Source organism: Gigantopelta aegis, chromosome 13 (assembly GCF_016097555.1).
Source record: "Gigantopelta aegis isolate Gae_Host chromosome 13, Gae_host_genome, whole genome shotgun sequence".
NCBI classification, from domain to species: Eukaryota; Metazoa; Mollusca; class Gastropoda; order Neomphalida; family Peltospiridae; genus Gigantopelta; species Gigantopelta aegis.
This window is the reverse complement of record NC_054711.1, coordinates 4,581,683-4,596,923: the sequence shown is the minus strand read 5'-3', so window position 1 is coordinate 4,596,923 and position 15,241 is coordinate 4,581,683. Positions and strand designations below refer to the sequence as shown.

Here is a 15,241-nt window from a genome sequence, read left to right as displayed (position 1 = left end):
GGTATTAAATAAAGATTGTAAAAATAGCGGAATGCAACTATGGCAGTGCACCTTTAAGTGCAGTATGACCCGGTATTACGGCATTAAATAAAGATTGTAAAAATAGCGGAATGCAACTATGGCAGTGCACCTTTAAGTGCAGTATGACCCGGTATTACGGCATTAAATAAAGATTGTAAAAATAGCGGAATGCAACTATGGCAGTGCACCTTTAAGTGCAGTATGACCCGGTATTACGGCATTAAATAAAGATTGTAAAAATAGCGGAATGCAACTATGGCAGTGCACCTTTAAGTGCAGTATGACCCGGTATTACGGTATTAAATAAAGAGTGTAAAAATAGCGGAATGCAACTATGGCAGTGCACCTTTAAGTGCAGTATGACCCGGTATTACGGTATTAAATAGTGTAAACATAGCGGAATGCAACTATGGCAGTGCACCTTTAAGTGCAGTATGACCCGGTATTACGGCATTAAATAAAGATTGTAAAAATAGCGGAATGCAACTATGGCAGTGCACCTTTAAGTGCAGTATGACCCGGTATTACGGTATTAAATAAAGAGTGTAAAAATAGCGGAATGCAACTTTGGCAGTGCACCTTTAAGTGCAGTATGACCCGGTATTACGGTATTAAATAACAACCACCATAGGAACGAAATGCGTCTATGGTCACATGATTATATATAACACAGCATATTACTCTGAGATAATATACCCGCAAAACAACGTTTAAACGACATCCATTAGTAGGCTGTTGTACATACCCTCACTTGATGTCACAACAAAAATAATGACCTACATTTTGTAAACGTTAGCCACATCTGTGCCTGTGATATGCAAATATGAGGTCAAGCGCATGCCCTGGCTTCCTAGACTGGTGTTTGCACGTAACGTTAAATGAAAATGACTGGATAGGATACGATGGAAACCAGTCAAATTGTTAGCGAACGCTTGCTGATCTAAATGTGTCACTGAACGGTAGACTTGTCGACGTCGGCCCTACGTTATCTTATCTGCGGCGTAGGTTATTCGTACATGGTGGAAGGAAGGAAATGTTTTATTTAGCGACGCACTCACCACATTTTATTTACGGTTATATGGCGTCAGACATATGGTTAAGGACCACACAGATTAACAGCAAGGGATCTTTTATATGCATCATCTTCCACAGACAGGATATATATATACTACGGCCTTTGTTACACCAGTTGTGGAGTACTAGCTGTAACAAGAAATAGCCCAATGGGTTCTCCGACGGGAATCGATCCAAGACTGACCGCGTATCAAGCGAACGCTTCACCACTGGGCTACATCCCGCCCCTATCATGCATAGTAAACGCGAATTCAACGAGAGGGTGCTGGGGTGTACTGCTCTGAAAATCGAATGTTTATTTTATTTTTATTTTGCTGTTTAATTATATAGGTTTTTTTGGCGGGATGGCTGGGTGGGGTGGGTGAGTTGGGGTCAGTTTCTCTATCTGTCGATCTCTCCCTCTCCCCCCTCCCCACTCGCTCCCTCTCCCTCTGTCTGTCTGTCTGTCTCTCTCTCTCTCTCTCTCTCTCTCTCTCTCTCTCTCTCTCTCTCTCTCTCTCTCTCTCTCTCTCTCTCTCTCTCTCTCTCTCCGTAATTCAGTTTAGATATATCTTTTTGACACTTTAATAGAGACGTTTCTTCAGAAAACAGTTATGTAACTCGATACTTGCGCACGGGACAACGTCCAGGAAACAACACGTCAGAAATGGATTCAAATATTTATTCTGTGAAGACAAAGAACACACAGAACAAAGACAAAATTTGTTTAATAATTAATTTTCTTACGTACGAATAGTGATATTGAATTTTATGCTTCACTGTACATTGAGTATTTCTATAAAAGCGCATCACACACACACACATTAAAGGCATATTGTCACAGACCACCGACCTATTTAATGGTCTAGCAAAGTATTACCTTAACAAAAATAATTTGTTTTGACCCTAAATGTACTTTATTCAACCATCTTCATACTCACCGTACTTCAGTTATTAATGATATTTTGTAAAAATAATTGAATTATTGCAATGGTCCATAATTCAAAAACTAAAATTGCCGAGAGGGTTGACATGGATTTCACTCCATCATGGTTCAGTTAAGGTGATGCAATAGCTAGATTTGGTTTCCAACAATTAATGTAATTTTTAGTTATTATCCACTTTTAGATAAATAAGGTCCTTAAATCCGTGACAGTATGCCTTTAACTAAATCAGCGGGTTATTATGCACATTATGAAGACAAACACAGAGATAAGTATTTAAAATATTGATATTTCTAAAGGCCGGTCTTCACGAGGTACTCGTAGGAACATCTCGTTCTAGCCAGTGCATCATGACTGGTATAAAAAGGAAGTTCTTTAACTCAACCTACATGGGGCCTACAATCTACGCGGTCGATCCCGCTTACGTGCATGAAACAGTGTACGTATGTACGTATGTACGTATGTATGTATGTACGTAGGTCCCATATGTCTACATCTACGAACATGCCTTGGTATGTGCGTATGTGCGTGTGTGTACATACGTGCGTGTATGTACAATGTGCGTGTGTGCCTTTAAGTGAGTGTATGTGTACAATCACAAAATTTACCTAATGTTTACATGTTGGATATCACTGATAGGTCTATCTCCCAACGTGACACACAACTGTGATGACGTCTTGGCAAGCCACAAATGTAATGGCGTGTACACACTAACAGGATTTGAAGTTTACAACGTGTCCGTTCTTTACGACATGAGAACTTTTGATGGTGGTTGGCTGGTAAGCTGTAATCTATTTCATAAATTGCAGATGTTTCTTCATAAATTACAGGTGATTCTTAATAAATTACGAGTGTTTCTTCATAAATTACAGGTGTTTCCTTCATAAATTACAGGTGTTTCTTAATAAATTACAGGTTTTCTTCATAGATTACAAGTGTTTCGTCATAAATTACAGGTGTTTGTTAATAAATATCAGGTGTTTCTTCATAAATTACAGGTGTTTCTTCAAAAATTACAGGTGTTTGGTGTTTCTTCATAAATTACAGGTGTTTTCTTTATAAATTACAGGTGTTTCTTCATAAATTACAGGTGTTTCTTGATAAAGGTGTTTCAGAGAAGAATGGACGGATCTGAAGATTTCTACAGAACTTGGAACGAATACAGAGACGGGTTTGGTGACGTAGACCGAGAATTCTGGCTAGGTAAGTAATACATTACTGAAAGGAGGAAGACGACTGAAAAGAAATAAGGGGCGTACCTAAACTGTGGCGTAACGAGGGTGGGATTGACACGGGGGCCCCCCAATCAAATGTTGTTGTTTTTTGTGTTTTTTACTGTAATAAATTTTCTAAAATCATGCAAACATACATATACATATATAATGTGGGTTGCCCTCACCCAATAGCGGGTTGCCCTCCCCCACCCAAAAAAAATAAAAAATAATAATAATAATAAATAAATAAAAATAACCAGGCCACATAGAGCTTTTTTCAACTACAAAAATGGTACCTTTAAAATATACTGACAGAAACAAACAACAACAAAGTTCAGTTTTGGTAATATATCTTTTATATCCTACACCAAAATTATGTAGTAACATTTGACACATAGCTTCCTCGTTGTACTGTCTAAAGAATCTTTGGTTAAAGTTGGGCCAACCGTGAGCACGTGCGAAGCTACATGCTTTTTAACGATTTTTCAATAAAGCGTGCATCCGGCCCACTGCCACGTGCTATTGCCTTGACCACCATCCCAAATCGACGTTTTGAACAGTATATATATATATATATATATATATATATATATATATATATATATATATATATATATATATTCTTTATTGCTCTTAAAGAATGTTACAAGTTGATAGGGGTAGGGCTATGCTCTAATTATGCTGTACATGAGTCAACGATAGTTCGTTTAGTGGGGCCACAGGAAGATTAACTGACCATCCCAGAGCGGACGTCCGGGCGTTTCGTTGCCACGTCAAGATAGAGACATACGTCTCGCACACCTCTGTGACCGATTTCAGATGGCTACAAAGACGGCGAGTCAGGTTGTGAGCAACTATGAACACGAATGGTTACGAATCAGTTGCGGGAGTTGAACTTAAGAACACGACGTCCCTACGTTGGTCCGCAACTTACACCCAGGAGGCGTCAACGTTGATTGTAATGGCTGCGTGCACATGCTTTAAATCGGTTTCACGTGGCCCACTGGAGAAGTGTGTTATATACAAACGAGTATCGCTTCTCGCTTTACAGGTCAGATGGACGACACCTTATCTATCGACGTCAAGGTGAGCGATATTCAGACGCGTGCGTTAAGGATATCGACACCTCGTGATCATCCAGGGCAATCTCACAGCCGTTTGTCGTCTCTCTATGTCTGTCTCTCTGTCTCTGTCTGTCTCTGTCTGTCTCCTCTCTCTCTCTCTCTCTCTCTCTCTCTCTCTCTCTCTCTCTCTCTCTCTCTCTCTCTCTCTCTCTCTGTCTCTGTCTGTGTGTGTGTCTCTCTCTATAACTTTCTCGCATTCATTGTGCAAAATACGTATTAGCTAGGACTTTTGGTCGTTTGTTTTATCTCTTATTGTTTGTTATCTATAGGGTAATAATGACCGGCTCGGCAGGCGCGTATTCAGAGGGAGGGTTCCGGGCGTCGAAACCCCGTCCTGCTCAAGTTAATTGTATTTGTTTCAATACATTTTAGCGGGGAACATATCTCGACACCTCCACCCCCTATAAACTTCGATCGACACAGTATAGACTGACTTGTGCTAAAATTCCTACATACGTACCTGTTCGGTGGTGTCGTGGTTAAGCCATCGGAAATAAGGCTGGTAGGTACTGGGTTCGCCTCACCGTACCGGCTTCCACGCAGAGCGAGTTTCAACTCGATGAGTATAGATAAGACCACGGACTTCTCTCTCAGTAACAACTAACATCTAACCACTAGTAGTCCAGATAGCTGCGTCGTGTACCCTGTACAGCGTCCTTGATCCTTAATTGGATATAAGCACGAAAATGACTACAAATGAATGAATGAATGGGTAATAATATTTTATTGGGAAAGTTGGGAAAATTACAAAACAGCCGTCGAGTTGACCAACTTCGTCGTGACATTTGAGAGTCTGAAACCTATCTTAAGATATAACAGGCTTTGTAAAATCGGCCCTTCCACTTACAGGATACTCGACCTAGGATCCAGGTCTGATTTTGACAAGTAGAGCCAGTAATAAATCATAACAATGTATGAACGCCGTTCTACCCTAGGAGCCTTACGGAGCACTACTCAGGGTTTGGAGCGGTATCTGGATGTAACCTCCCATGGCTCGATCTTGGATCCGAACTCACACCTACCAGCCAAAGGAGCGATGATAAGGCCTTACAGGATACTAATGAGACCTAGAAAATAAAACCTATCCTCCCTTAATCTTCAACTGCTCTTTGAAGAGGACAGTAAAATAAGACCTATCCTCGAGTAACCAACTTCGTCGTTGACATTTGAGATTCTGAAACCTAGCTCCCTTAAGATATAACAGCTCTTTGTAAAATCGGAGATGAAAATAAGACTACCTCCCTAATCTCAACTAGCTCCAGGTGATCAAACGCAGCCTCCCTTAATCTAAACTGCTCTTTGAATTTGGATTTAAGACCTACTTCCCACGTCTGCTACTGCTCTTTGAAGAGGACTGAGATGAAAATAAGACAATCCTCCCTTAAACTAACTGCTCTTCCCTGAAGAGGACTGACCTCCCTTAATCTTCAACTGCTCTTTGAAGAGGACTGACCTCCCTTAATCTTCTACTGCTCTTTGAAGAGGACTGAGATGAAAATAAGACCTATCCTCCCTTAATCTTCAACTGCTCTTTGAAGAGGACTGACCTCCCTTAATCTTCTACTGCTCTTTGAAGAGGACTGAGATGAAAATAAGACCTATCCTCCCTTAATCTTCTACTGCTCTTTGAAGAGGACTGAGATGAAAATAAGACCTATCCTCCCTTAATCTTCAACTGCTCTTTGAAGAGGACTGACCTCCCTTAATCTTCTACTGCTCTTTGAAGAGGACTGACCTCCCTTAATCTTCTACTGCTCTTTGAAGAGGACTGACCTCCCTTAATCTTCAACTGCTCTTTGAAGAGGACTGACCTCCCTTAATCTTCTACTGCTCTTTGAAGAGGACTGAGATAAAAATAAGACCTATCCTCCCTTAATCTTCTACTGCTCTTTGAAGAGGACTGAGATGAAAATAAGACCTATCCTCCCTTAATCTTCAACTGCTCTTTGAAGAGGACTGACCTCCCTTAATCTTCAACTGCTCTTTGAAGAGGACTGACCTCCCTTAATCTTCAACTGCTCTTTGAAGAGGACTGAGATGAAAATAAGACCTATCCTCCCTTAATCTTCAACTGCTCTTTGAAGAGGACTGACCTCCCTTAATCTTCTACTGCTCTTTGAAGAGGACTGAGATAAAAATAAGACCTATCCTCCCTTAATCTTCTACTGCTCTTTGAAGAGGACTGAGATGAAAATAAGACCTATCCTCCCTTAATCTTCAACTGCTCTTTGAAGAGGACTGACCTCCCTTAATCTTCTACTGCTCTTTGAAGAGGACTGACCTCCCTTAATCTTCTACTGCTCTTTGAAGAGGACTGACCTCCCTTAATCTTCAACTGCTCTTTGAAGAGGACTGACCTCCCTTAATCTTCAACTGCTCTTTGAAGAGGACTGAGATGAAAATAAGACCTATCCTCCCTTAATCTTCAACTGCTCTTTGAAGAGGACTGACCTCCCTTAATCTTCTACTGCTCTTTGAAGAGGACTGAGATAAAAATAAGACCTATCCTCCCTTAATCTTCTACTGCTCTTTGAAGAGGACTGAGATGAAAATAAGACCTATCCTCCCTTAATCTTCAACTGCTCTTTGAAGAGGACTGACCTCCCTTAATCTTCAACTGCTCTTTGAAGAGGACTGACCTCCCTTAATCTTCTACTGCTCTTTGAAGAGGACTGAGATGAAAATAAGACCTATCCTCCCTTAATCTTCAGCTGCTCTTTGAAGAGGACTGAGATGAAAATAAGACCTATCCTCCCTTAATCTTCAGCTGCTCTTTGAAGAGGACTGAGATGAAAATAAGACCTATCCTCCCTTAATCTTCTACTGCTCTTTGAAGAGGACTGACCTCCCTTAATCTTCTACTGCTCTTTGAAGAGGACTGAGATGAAAATAAGACCTATCCTCCCTTAATCTTCAACTGCTCTTTGAAGAGGACGGACCTCCCTTAATCTTCTACTGCTCTTTGAAGAGGACTGAGATGAAAATAAGACCTATCCTCCCTTAATCTTCAGCTGCTCTTTGAAGAGGACTGAGATGAAAATAAGACCTATCCTCCCTTAATCTTCTACTGCTCTTTGAAGAGGACTGACCTCCCTTAATCTTCTACTGCTCTTTGAAGAGGACTGAGATGAAAATAAGACCTATCCTCCCTTAATCTTCAACTGCTCTTTGAAGAGGACTGACCTCCCTTAATCTTCAACTGCTCTTTGAAGAGGACTGACCTCCCTTAATCTTCAACTGCTCTTTGAAGAGGACTGAGATGAAAATAAGACCTATCCTCCCTTAATCTTCTACTGCTCTTTGAAGAGGACTGACCTCCCTTAATCTTCTACTGCTCTTTGAAGAGGACTGAGATGAAAATAAGACCTATCCTCCCTTAATCTTCAACTGCTCTTTGAAGAGGACGGACCTCCCTTAATCTTCTACTGCTCTTTGAAGAGGACTGAGATGAAAATAAGACCTATCCTCCCTTAATCTTCAGCTGCTCTTTGAAGAGGACTGAGATGAAAATAAGACCTATCCTCCCTTAATCTTCTACTGCTCTTTGAAGAGGACTGACCTCCCTTAATCTTCTACTGCTCTTTGAAGAGGACTGAGATGAAAATAAGACCTATCCTCCCTTAATCTTCAACTGCTCTTTGAAGAGGACTGACCTCCCTTAATCTTGAAGAGGACTGACCTTGAATCTTCTAGAAGAGACTGACCTCCCTTAATCTTCAACTGCTCTTTGAAGAGGACTGACCTCCCTTAATCTTCTACTGAGAAGAGGACTGAGAGACCTATCCTCCCTTAATCTTCAGCTGCTCTTTGAAGAGGACTGAGATGAAAATAAGACCTATCCTCCCTTAATCTTCAGCTGCTCTTTGAAGAGGACTGAAGAAGACCTATCCTCCCTTAATCTTCTACTGCTCTTTGAAGAGGACTGACCTCCCTTAATCTTCTACTGCTCTTTGAAGAGGACTTAGATGAAAATAAGACCTATCCTCCCTTAATCTTCTGCTGCTCTTTGAAGAGGACTGAGATGAAAATAAGACCTATCCTCCCTTAATCTTCAACTGCTCTTTGAAGAGGACTGAGATGAAAATAAGACTGCTCTTTGAAGAGGACTGAGATGAAAATAAGACCTATCATCCCTTAATCTTCAGCTGCTCTTTGAAGAGGACTGAGATGAAAATAAGACCTATCCTCCCTTAATCTTCAGCTGCTCCTTGAAGAGGACTGAGATGAAAATAAGACCAATCCTCCCTTAATCTTCAGCTGCTCTTTGAAGAGGACTGAGATGAAAATAAGACCTATCCTCCCTTAATCTTCAACTGCTCTTTGAAGAGGACTGAGATGAAAATAAGACCTATCCTCCCTTAATCTTCAGCTGCTCTTTGAAGAGGACTGAGATGAAAATAAGATGTTTCACATCCGATAGCCGATGACTAATAAATCAATGTCCTCTAGTGGTATCGTTAAACAAAATAAACGACAACACTCAGTTTGTAGTCTCCTAATGCAATGGCACGATCACACAGAATGTCCTTAAAAGTTGCTCCATGAAAACAACCTTTAACCCTTTGACAAATTTTACTTATAACATAAATGATTTTCGTTTGTGTCGTTATATTTCTGCTTAATTGCTGGCAGTTACGTTCGATACAGATCTATAGTATAGACAAAGACTCGAGAAACAAAGAAGTCAAATTGTATGAGTTGAATTGAGAGGTATCTAAATATATCAAGGAAATATTGATATTTGCGTTGCTCCAACCACTATTTAAATGATCACTCTAAAACTATCATTAAGACGTCGTAATATGCAAACATGATATTAAACAAACCAGAAGAAAAACAGAAACGAAAAAGAAAAGGAAAATAAGAAAAGTTTTTATTTTCACTTAACTGAACTCAAACATTATTAAAGAGGCTAAAGAGGTTTTCCATTTCTATAAAATGTGGATAAAAAAAACTTAGTTTTGTTTCCTGTTTCTTATACTGCCGTTGTCGTGGGCGTCACTTCTGCGTGATGTGGAGCTACAACACCACGTCCTGACGACCACCCGTCAGTCGTCATTGATGGATTGTTCTGCGGCCTGTCTCACTGACATGTGCTGTTTGTCTTTTAACTTCTTTCAACCAACTCTGGAGTGTCAGCTCAACTACAGAACTAAAGATCAAAGTCCAAACGACTTCGTCCAAAAGAAAGGATCATTTTACAGAAACAGGGATACAATACCAGCGGTGAGATAAAGATTCCAGAAGTAGTTAGTAGTGGACTAAGGAGCAGTAATAGCAACAGTAGCAGTAATACTTGTAGTAGTAGTAGTAGTAGTAGTAGTAGTAGTAGTAGTAGTAGTAGTAGTAGTAGTAGTAATGGTAATAGTTGTAGTAATAGTAGCAGCTGTAGTTGTACTGGATGAAGAAGCAGCAATAGCACTAGTAAACGTAGTATTAATAGTAGTAGCAGCAGTAGTAGTAGTGGTAGTAGTTTTAGCAGAAGCAACAGCAGCAGCAGCAGTAGTAATAGCAGTAGCAGCAGCAGTAGTAGTAGTGACAGTAATAGTAATGGTAATGGTCGTAGTGATGGTGGTAGTAGTAGCAGTAGTGGCAGTAGCTGTAACAGTAGCAGTAGCAGCAGTAGAAGTAGTCGTAGTAGTAGTAGTAGTGGTAGTAATGGTAATAGTAGTAGTGGTGGTAGTAGTAATAGCAGTAGCAGTAGAAGTAATAGTAGTAGTAGTAGTAGCAGCAGTAGCTGTAACAGTAGCAGTAGCAGCAGTAGAAGTAGTCGTAGTAGTAGTAGTGGTAGTAATAGTAATGGTAATAGTAGTAGTGGTGGTAGTAGTAATAGCAGTAGCAGTAGAAGTAATAGCAGTAGTAGTGGTGGTGGTAGTAGTAGAGTCTGTAGCAGTACTTGTTGTTCTTGCAGCAGTAGTTGTTGTTGTAGTAGTAGTAGTAGCAACAGCAACAACAACAGCAGTAGTAGTTGTTGTAGTAGCAGTAGCCGTAACAGTAGCAGTACTGATGATGATAATGATGATGATGATTATGATAATGATGATGATGACTTTAAAAAATTTTTTTATTGTTGTTGTTGTTGTTGTTGTTGTTGTTATATTATTATTATTATTATTATTATTATTATTATTATTATATTACTTCCAGACGCTAGCTGGAGTCTGTGGAACTAATGAAGCATCCCTTGACAGGAGAGGAGCTGACGCCAGGACGTGTATACCACGTGATCGTGACGTCACAACATCATCTAGAAACAGGCCACAAGGCAAGTCTACAGTCAACTCTACTAGGGCCACACAGATTTTTAAAAGTTATTTAAGCGTTATGAACGCGTAAAACCATTGTAAAAACATCAGTACTTTATGACGTCACTATGGCGTGTGCTGTATTGACGTCTTGCCCTCCACGAGTCCAAAATATTGGACTCGAGTACCCGAGGGTCAAACTCGATGAGGACCCGAGTACCTAGATGATAATGAGACTAAGGAATAAAGTAAAATAGCATTATGCATCTTAATTCCAGTGCTGAACATGGATGCCAAATCATGCCATTGTATTACTATTGCATTCCAAACATTCGACCTTTGTTTCCCTGCATGTCTTATTATCTCTCAGTCCTATAATGTAACCAGCGGCAAGCATATATACCGCAAAAAGACGTTAAAAAGAAGAGAGAGAGAGAAAAAGAGAGAGAGAGAAACGAGTGAGAGAGACGAGTACTCGTGGAGAGAGAGAAGTGACGAGTGCTTTTTCTTGCACGGGTACTCAGTCTGGCTAGACTCGGTCCGTGGCCGAGTACGCGTGGAGACCCTAAGTCACGTCATACACTACGATCGACGATTTCATACCGCTAAGATAGGTTCGAAAATCCCTAGCTAGAGTGTAATAAAGTTCAGTATGTGACTATGTCTGTCCGTCCGTCTGTCTGTCTGTCTCTCTAGCTCTCACCATACTTCTGTATTTAAGTATGTGCGTCCGTCTGTCCGTCTATCTGTGTATGCGTGCTTGGTCGTTCGTGCGTTGTATATATGTATGTACGTGTGTATGTGCGTATGTGCGTATGTGTGTACGTACGTACATACGTACGTACGTCTTATATGTCTACATTTACGAACTTGCCTTGGTGTGCGCGTATGTGCGTGTGTGTACGTACGTGCGTGTATGTACAATGTGCGTGTGTGCCTTTACGTGAGTGTGTACAATCACAAAATTTACCTAATGTTTATATGTTTGTAGGTCCATCTCCTAACGTGACACACAACTGTGATGACGTCATGACAAGCCACACATGTAATGGCGTGTACACACTAACAGGACTTGAAGTTTACAACTTGTCCGTCTTTTGTGACATGAGAACTTTTGATGGTGGTTGGCTGGTAAGCTGTAATCGATTTCATAAATTACAGATGTTTCTTCATAAATAACAGGTGATTCTTGATAAATTACGGGTGTTTCTTCATAAATTATAGGTGTTTTCTTAATAAATTACAGGTGTTTCTTCATAAATTACAGGTGTTTGTTTCTTAAATTACACGTGTTTCTTCAGAAATTACAGGTGTTTATTAATAAATTACAATTGTTTCTTCATAAATTACAGGTGTTTCAAAGAAGAATGGACGGATCTGAAGATTTCTACAGAACTTGGAACGAATACAGAGACGGGTTTGGTGACGTAGACCGAGAATTCTGGCTTGGTAAGTAATACATTACTGGAAGGAAAGAAAGAAAGAAATGTTTTATTTAACGACGCACTCAACACATTTTATTTACGGTTATATAGCGTCAGACATATGGTTAAGGACCACACACAGATTTTGACCCAGGCGAAATCCGCTGTCGATTGCAATGGCTACTCTTTCACATTAGCAGAAAATCGGTTTTTGCACTTGGCCCAGGCAGGAGAATACAAACGTGGCCTTTGTTGAACTGTTATGAGCCAAACGGTAGCGGTTCTCACTTTAAATTCGGATCTGGATTGTTGTGTCTATCGATGTCGATATTCAGACACGTGCGTTTAGAAAAACGACAGATTTGGGGGAGGGTATGTTACGTTAAAAATTTTTATTATTATTACCTAAACAGTGTCGTTTTTGTTGTTGGGGGGGGGACACGATTGGTATTGGCAATAAATGTTTTGTCTTTTTTTTTTGTAATTTTATAAAATCATTTTTTTTTACATTTTTAATGTGGGGGGGGGGATTCTCATGGGGTTGCCTCCCCTCTCTTGATCATCCAGGGTAATCTTGCGGGAGTCCCTACGTTGGTCCGCAACTTAGACCCAGGCGACGTCACGTTCACGTGCCCAAATCGGTTTCACTTGGCCCACTGGAGAAGTGTTACTGTTATACACAAACGAGTATCGGTTCTCACTTTACGTCCTTGACGACTTATCCATCGCGCGATATTCAGACACGTGTGTAGAAAAAGACAGATTTGGGGGCCTCATGTCCTTCCACTTATCCATGCGCGTACACTTGGGTAGCAGCAGGATTGTTTGTTTGCCTCACGTCCTTCCACTTATCCATGCGCGTACACATACGTAGCAGCAGGATAATGCGAGGCCTCACGTCCTTCCACTTATCCATGCGCGTACACATACGTTGCAGCAGGATAATGCGAGGCCTCACGTCCTTCCACTTATCTATGCGCGTACACATACGTTGCAGCAGGATAATGCGAGGCCGCAGGTTGCGAGGGTTCGTCTTAACTTCCTTAACCAAAACAATATCCCAGTGCTCGATTGGCATATTTGAACCCGATCGAGCATTTGCGAGACGGGCTGGACAGGAGGGTCAGGAAGCGCGTCAACGTCCCAAACAACGTCGCTTAGCTCACACAGGCCCTTCTTTATGAGTGGAATGTCATCCCTCAAAGGACCATATACAACTTGATTGGGTCAGTGGTAAGGAGAGTTGGAACAGCGACTGCAGCGTGGGGTGGGCACACACGTTATTCATTTGGATCAGGAAATGGCGTAGGGTACCCACATTTCAACGTTATTCATGCAAACGCCGTCTGCGATAACAGAGCAAAACGTGTCAAAATTTATTCATTAATGAAGACATAACCTAAATATCCAAACAATGAAATAATCATCAATAAAACATTTGAAATATGCATAACGGGAAAAAACCCTTGCTTTGTTTTTTTCCAGAACTTATTTTGTATTTTTAAAAGGGGAGCAAGGGTTGTCTTTCCATATTCCCAGCAAATTTATGCCCGTGACAAAGAATGTGCATTTTGGTTTTCAATGAAGAGGGTTGGGGTAGCATTGTGTACCCTGAAATAAATTTTGACCTAAAAGATTAAAATAATAAGCACAAACGTAAGAAATGGAAGAGAATGGACTGAACTAACCTGTGTGAAGTAATTTGGTATGTAGACATTGGAACTGGACGAAGGGAGGGCTGGGACACTGTCCCTAATTCTGAAATCGAGAAGTCTAGAATATCAGTCCCTAACCCATGTTGAAGAACTGCCCCTCCCACTTCCAATATCCTTCCCTCTCTCACTATGATGTATCTCTCCCTGCCGTTATCTCTCTCTCTCTCTCTCTCTCTCTCTCTCTCTCTCTCTCTCTCTCTCTCTCTCTCTCTCTCTCTCTCTCTCTCTCTCTCTCTCTGTGTCTCTCTCTCTCTCTCTCTCTCAGGAAACTCTCTCTCTCTCTCTCTCTCTCTCTCTCTCTCTCTCTCTCTCTCTCTCTCTCTCCTCTCTCTCTCTCTCTCTCTCCCTCTCTCTTTCCACCAATTGCTGTCATATTTCGACGGCCATGGTTGAAGGGCTTGTTACTAAGATTTATTTTTCATTTCTCTTTTTCCGCAGGAAACGAGATAATCCACCAGATCACGAGTCGAGCTGTTTACGAAATGCGGATTGATTTGGAGGATTTTGAAGGCAACACGCGCTATGCGATGTACTCTCCGTTTTCATTGGCTAGCGAGGCGGAGAACTACACTCTTCACATTGGCTCGTACAGTGGAGATGCAGGTTGGTATAGCCTCGATGGCGTCGTGGTTAAGCCATCGGACTACAGGCTGGTAGGTACAGCGTTCACAAGCCTGTACTGGCTCCAACCCAGAGCGAGTTCTTAAGGGCTCAATGGGTAAATTTATCAGCACTTGTTGATAAAAGTATAAAAATCCTCGGTACGCCTCGGATTTCATACTTTTATCAACTCGTGCTGATAAATTATGATATCACAAGACACAAATATTAACGTCCAACTAATCCCTAAGTCCGGAGGAAAGGTTGTCGGAAAGGCTGCCTTCTAATGTGTCCCTATGAAGTTCCTGACATCGAGGTTGGGGGTGTACTGTCTGTAGACGGAAGCTGCTACTGTCCGGATGATGGCTTCATAATCTTTCCCTGAGATAAGTTTGAAAATCCGATGTATCGTCGGGTTGTCCATGTTGGGAAGCAGCAGACCCTGATGGTAGAGACCTGACGGTCGGACGGTTACACACACAGCTGGTGAATCGCCTTCTAGCATTACTTTGTGTAATGCGAAGACTGCCTCTGCACGGTTAGTTGGAAGCAGCTGGTAAAACTCGTGCTTTCGAATGGCGAAGAGCTGCTTGTCATCCTCTTTGTTGCTCTTGACAAGCCGTTGATGGCCCTGATGAAGTTTACTAGCCTGGAGTGACCACGGTCAACTAAGAGGAGGGCGTGGCTTGTCTGTGTGCTTGTTCGGCTGAGCGGTTGCCTTCCTCTTAGCCAAGGCAACTGACCGGGTCTGTGACTCGACAGGGGCGTTCCGTGGTGCCGGTAGCTTCGCTGAAATCACGAAGGTCGGAGAGGGTGGAGGGCCCCGGAATATCTCTTTGCACATGGCTGTATTTAGAACCGACCCTGGCATCTCTGGCAAATCAACGATGGCAGGCTAAGC

At 41.5% G+C, this 15,241-nt stretch overlaps 1 protein-coding gene across 1 annotated transcript; it reads left to right on the top strand.

Annotated features, from left to right (window-relative positions):
* The first annotated feature begins 2,522 nt into the window (after window positions 1-2,522).
* Window positions 2,523-14,998, top strand: LOC121387630 (uncharacterized protein DDB_G0271670-like). Its single transcript, XM_041518801.1, is given in 8 exon segments — window positions 2,523-2,530; window positions 3,109-3,221; window positions 9,544-10,205; window positions 10,504-10,621; window positions 11,593-11,732; window positions 11,954-12,050; window positions 14,179-14,343; window positions 14,865-14,998. Coding segments are annotated over 8 exon segments (1,437 nt in total).
* Window positions 14,999-15,241: the final 243 nt, after the last annotated feature.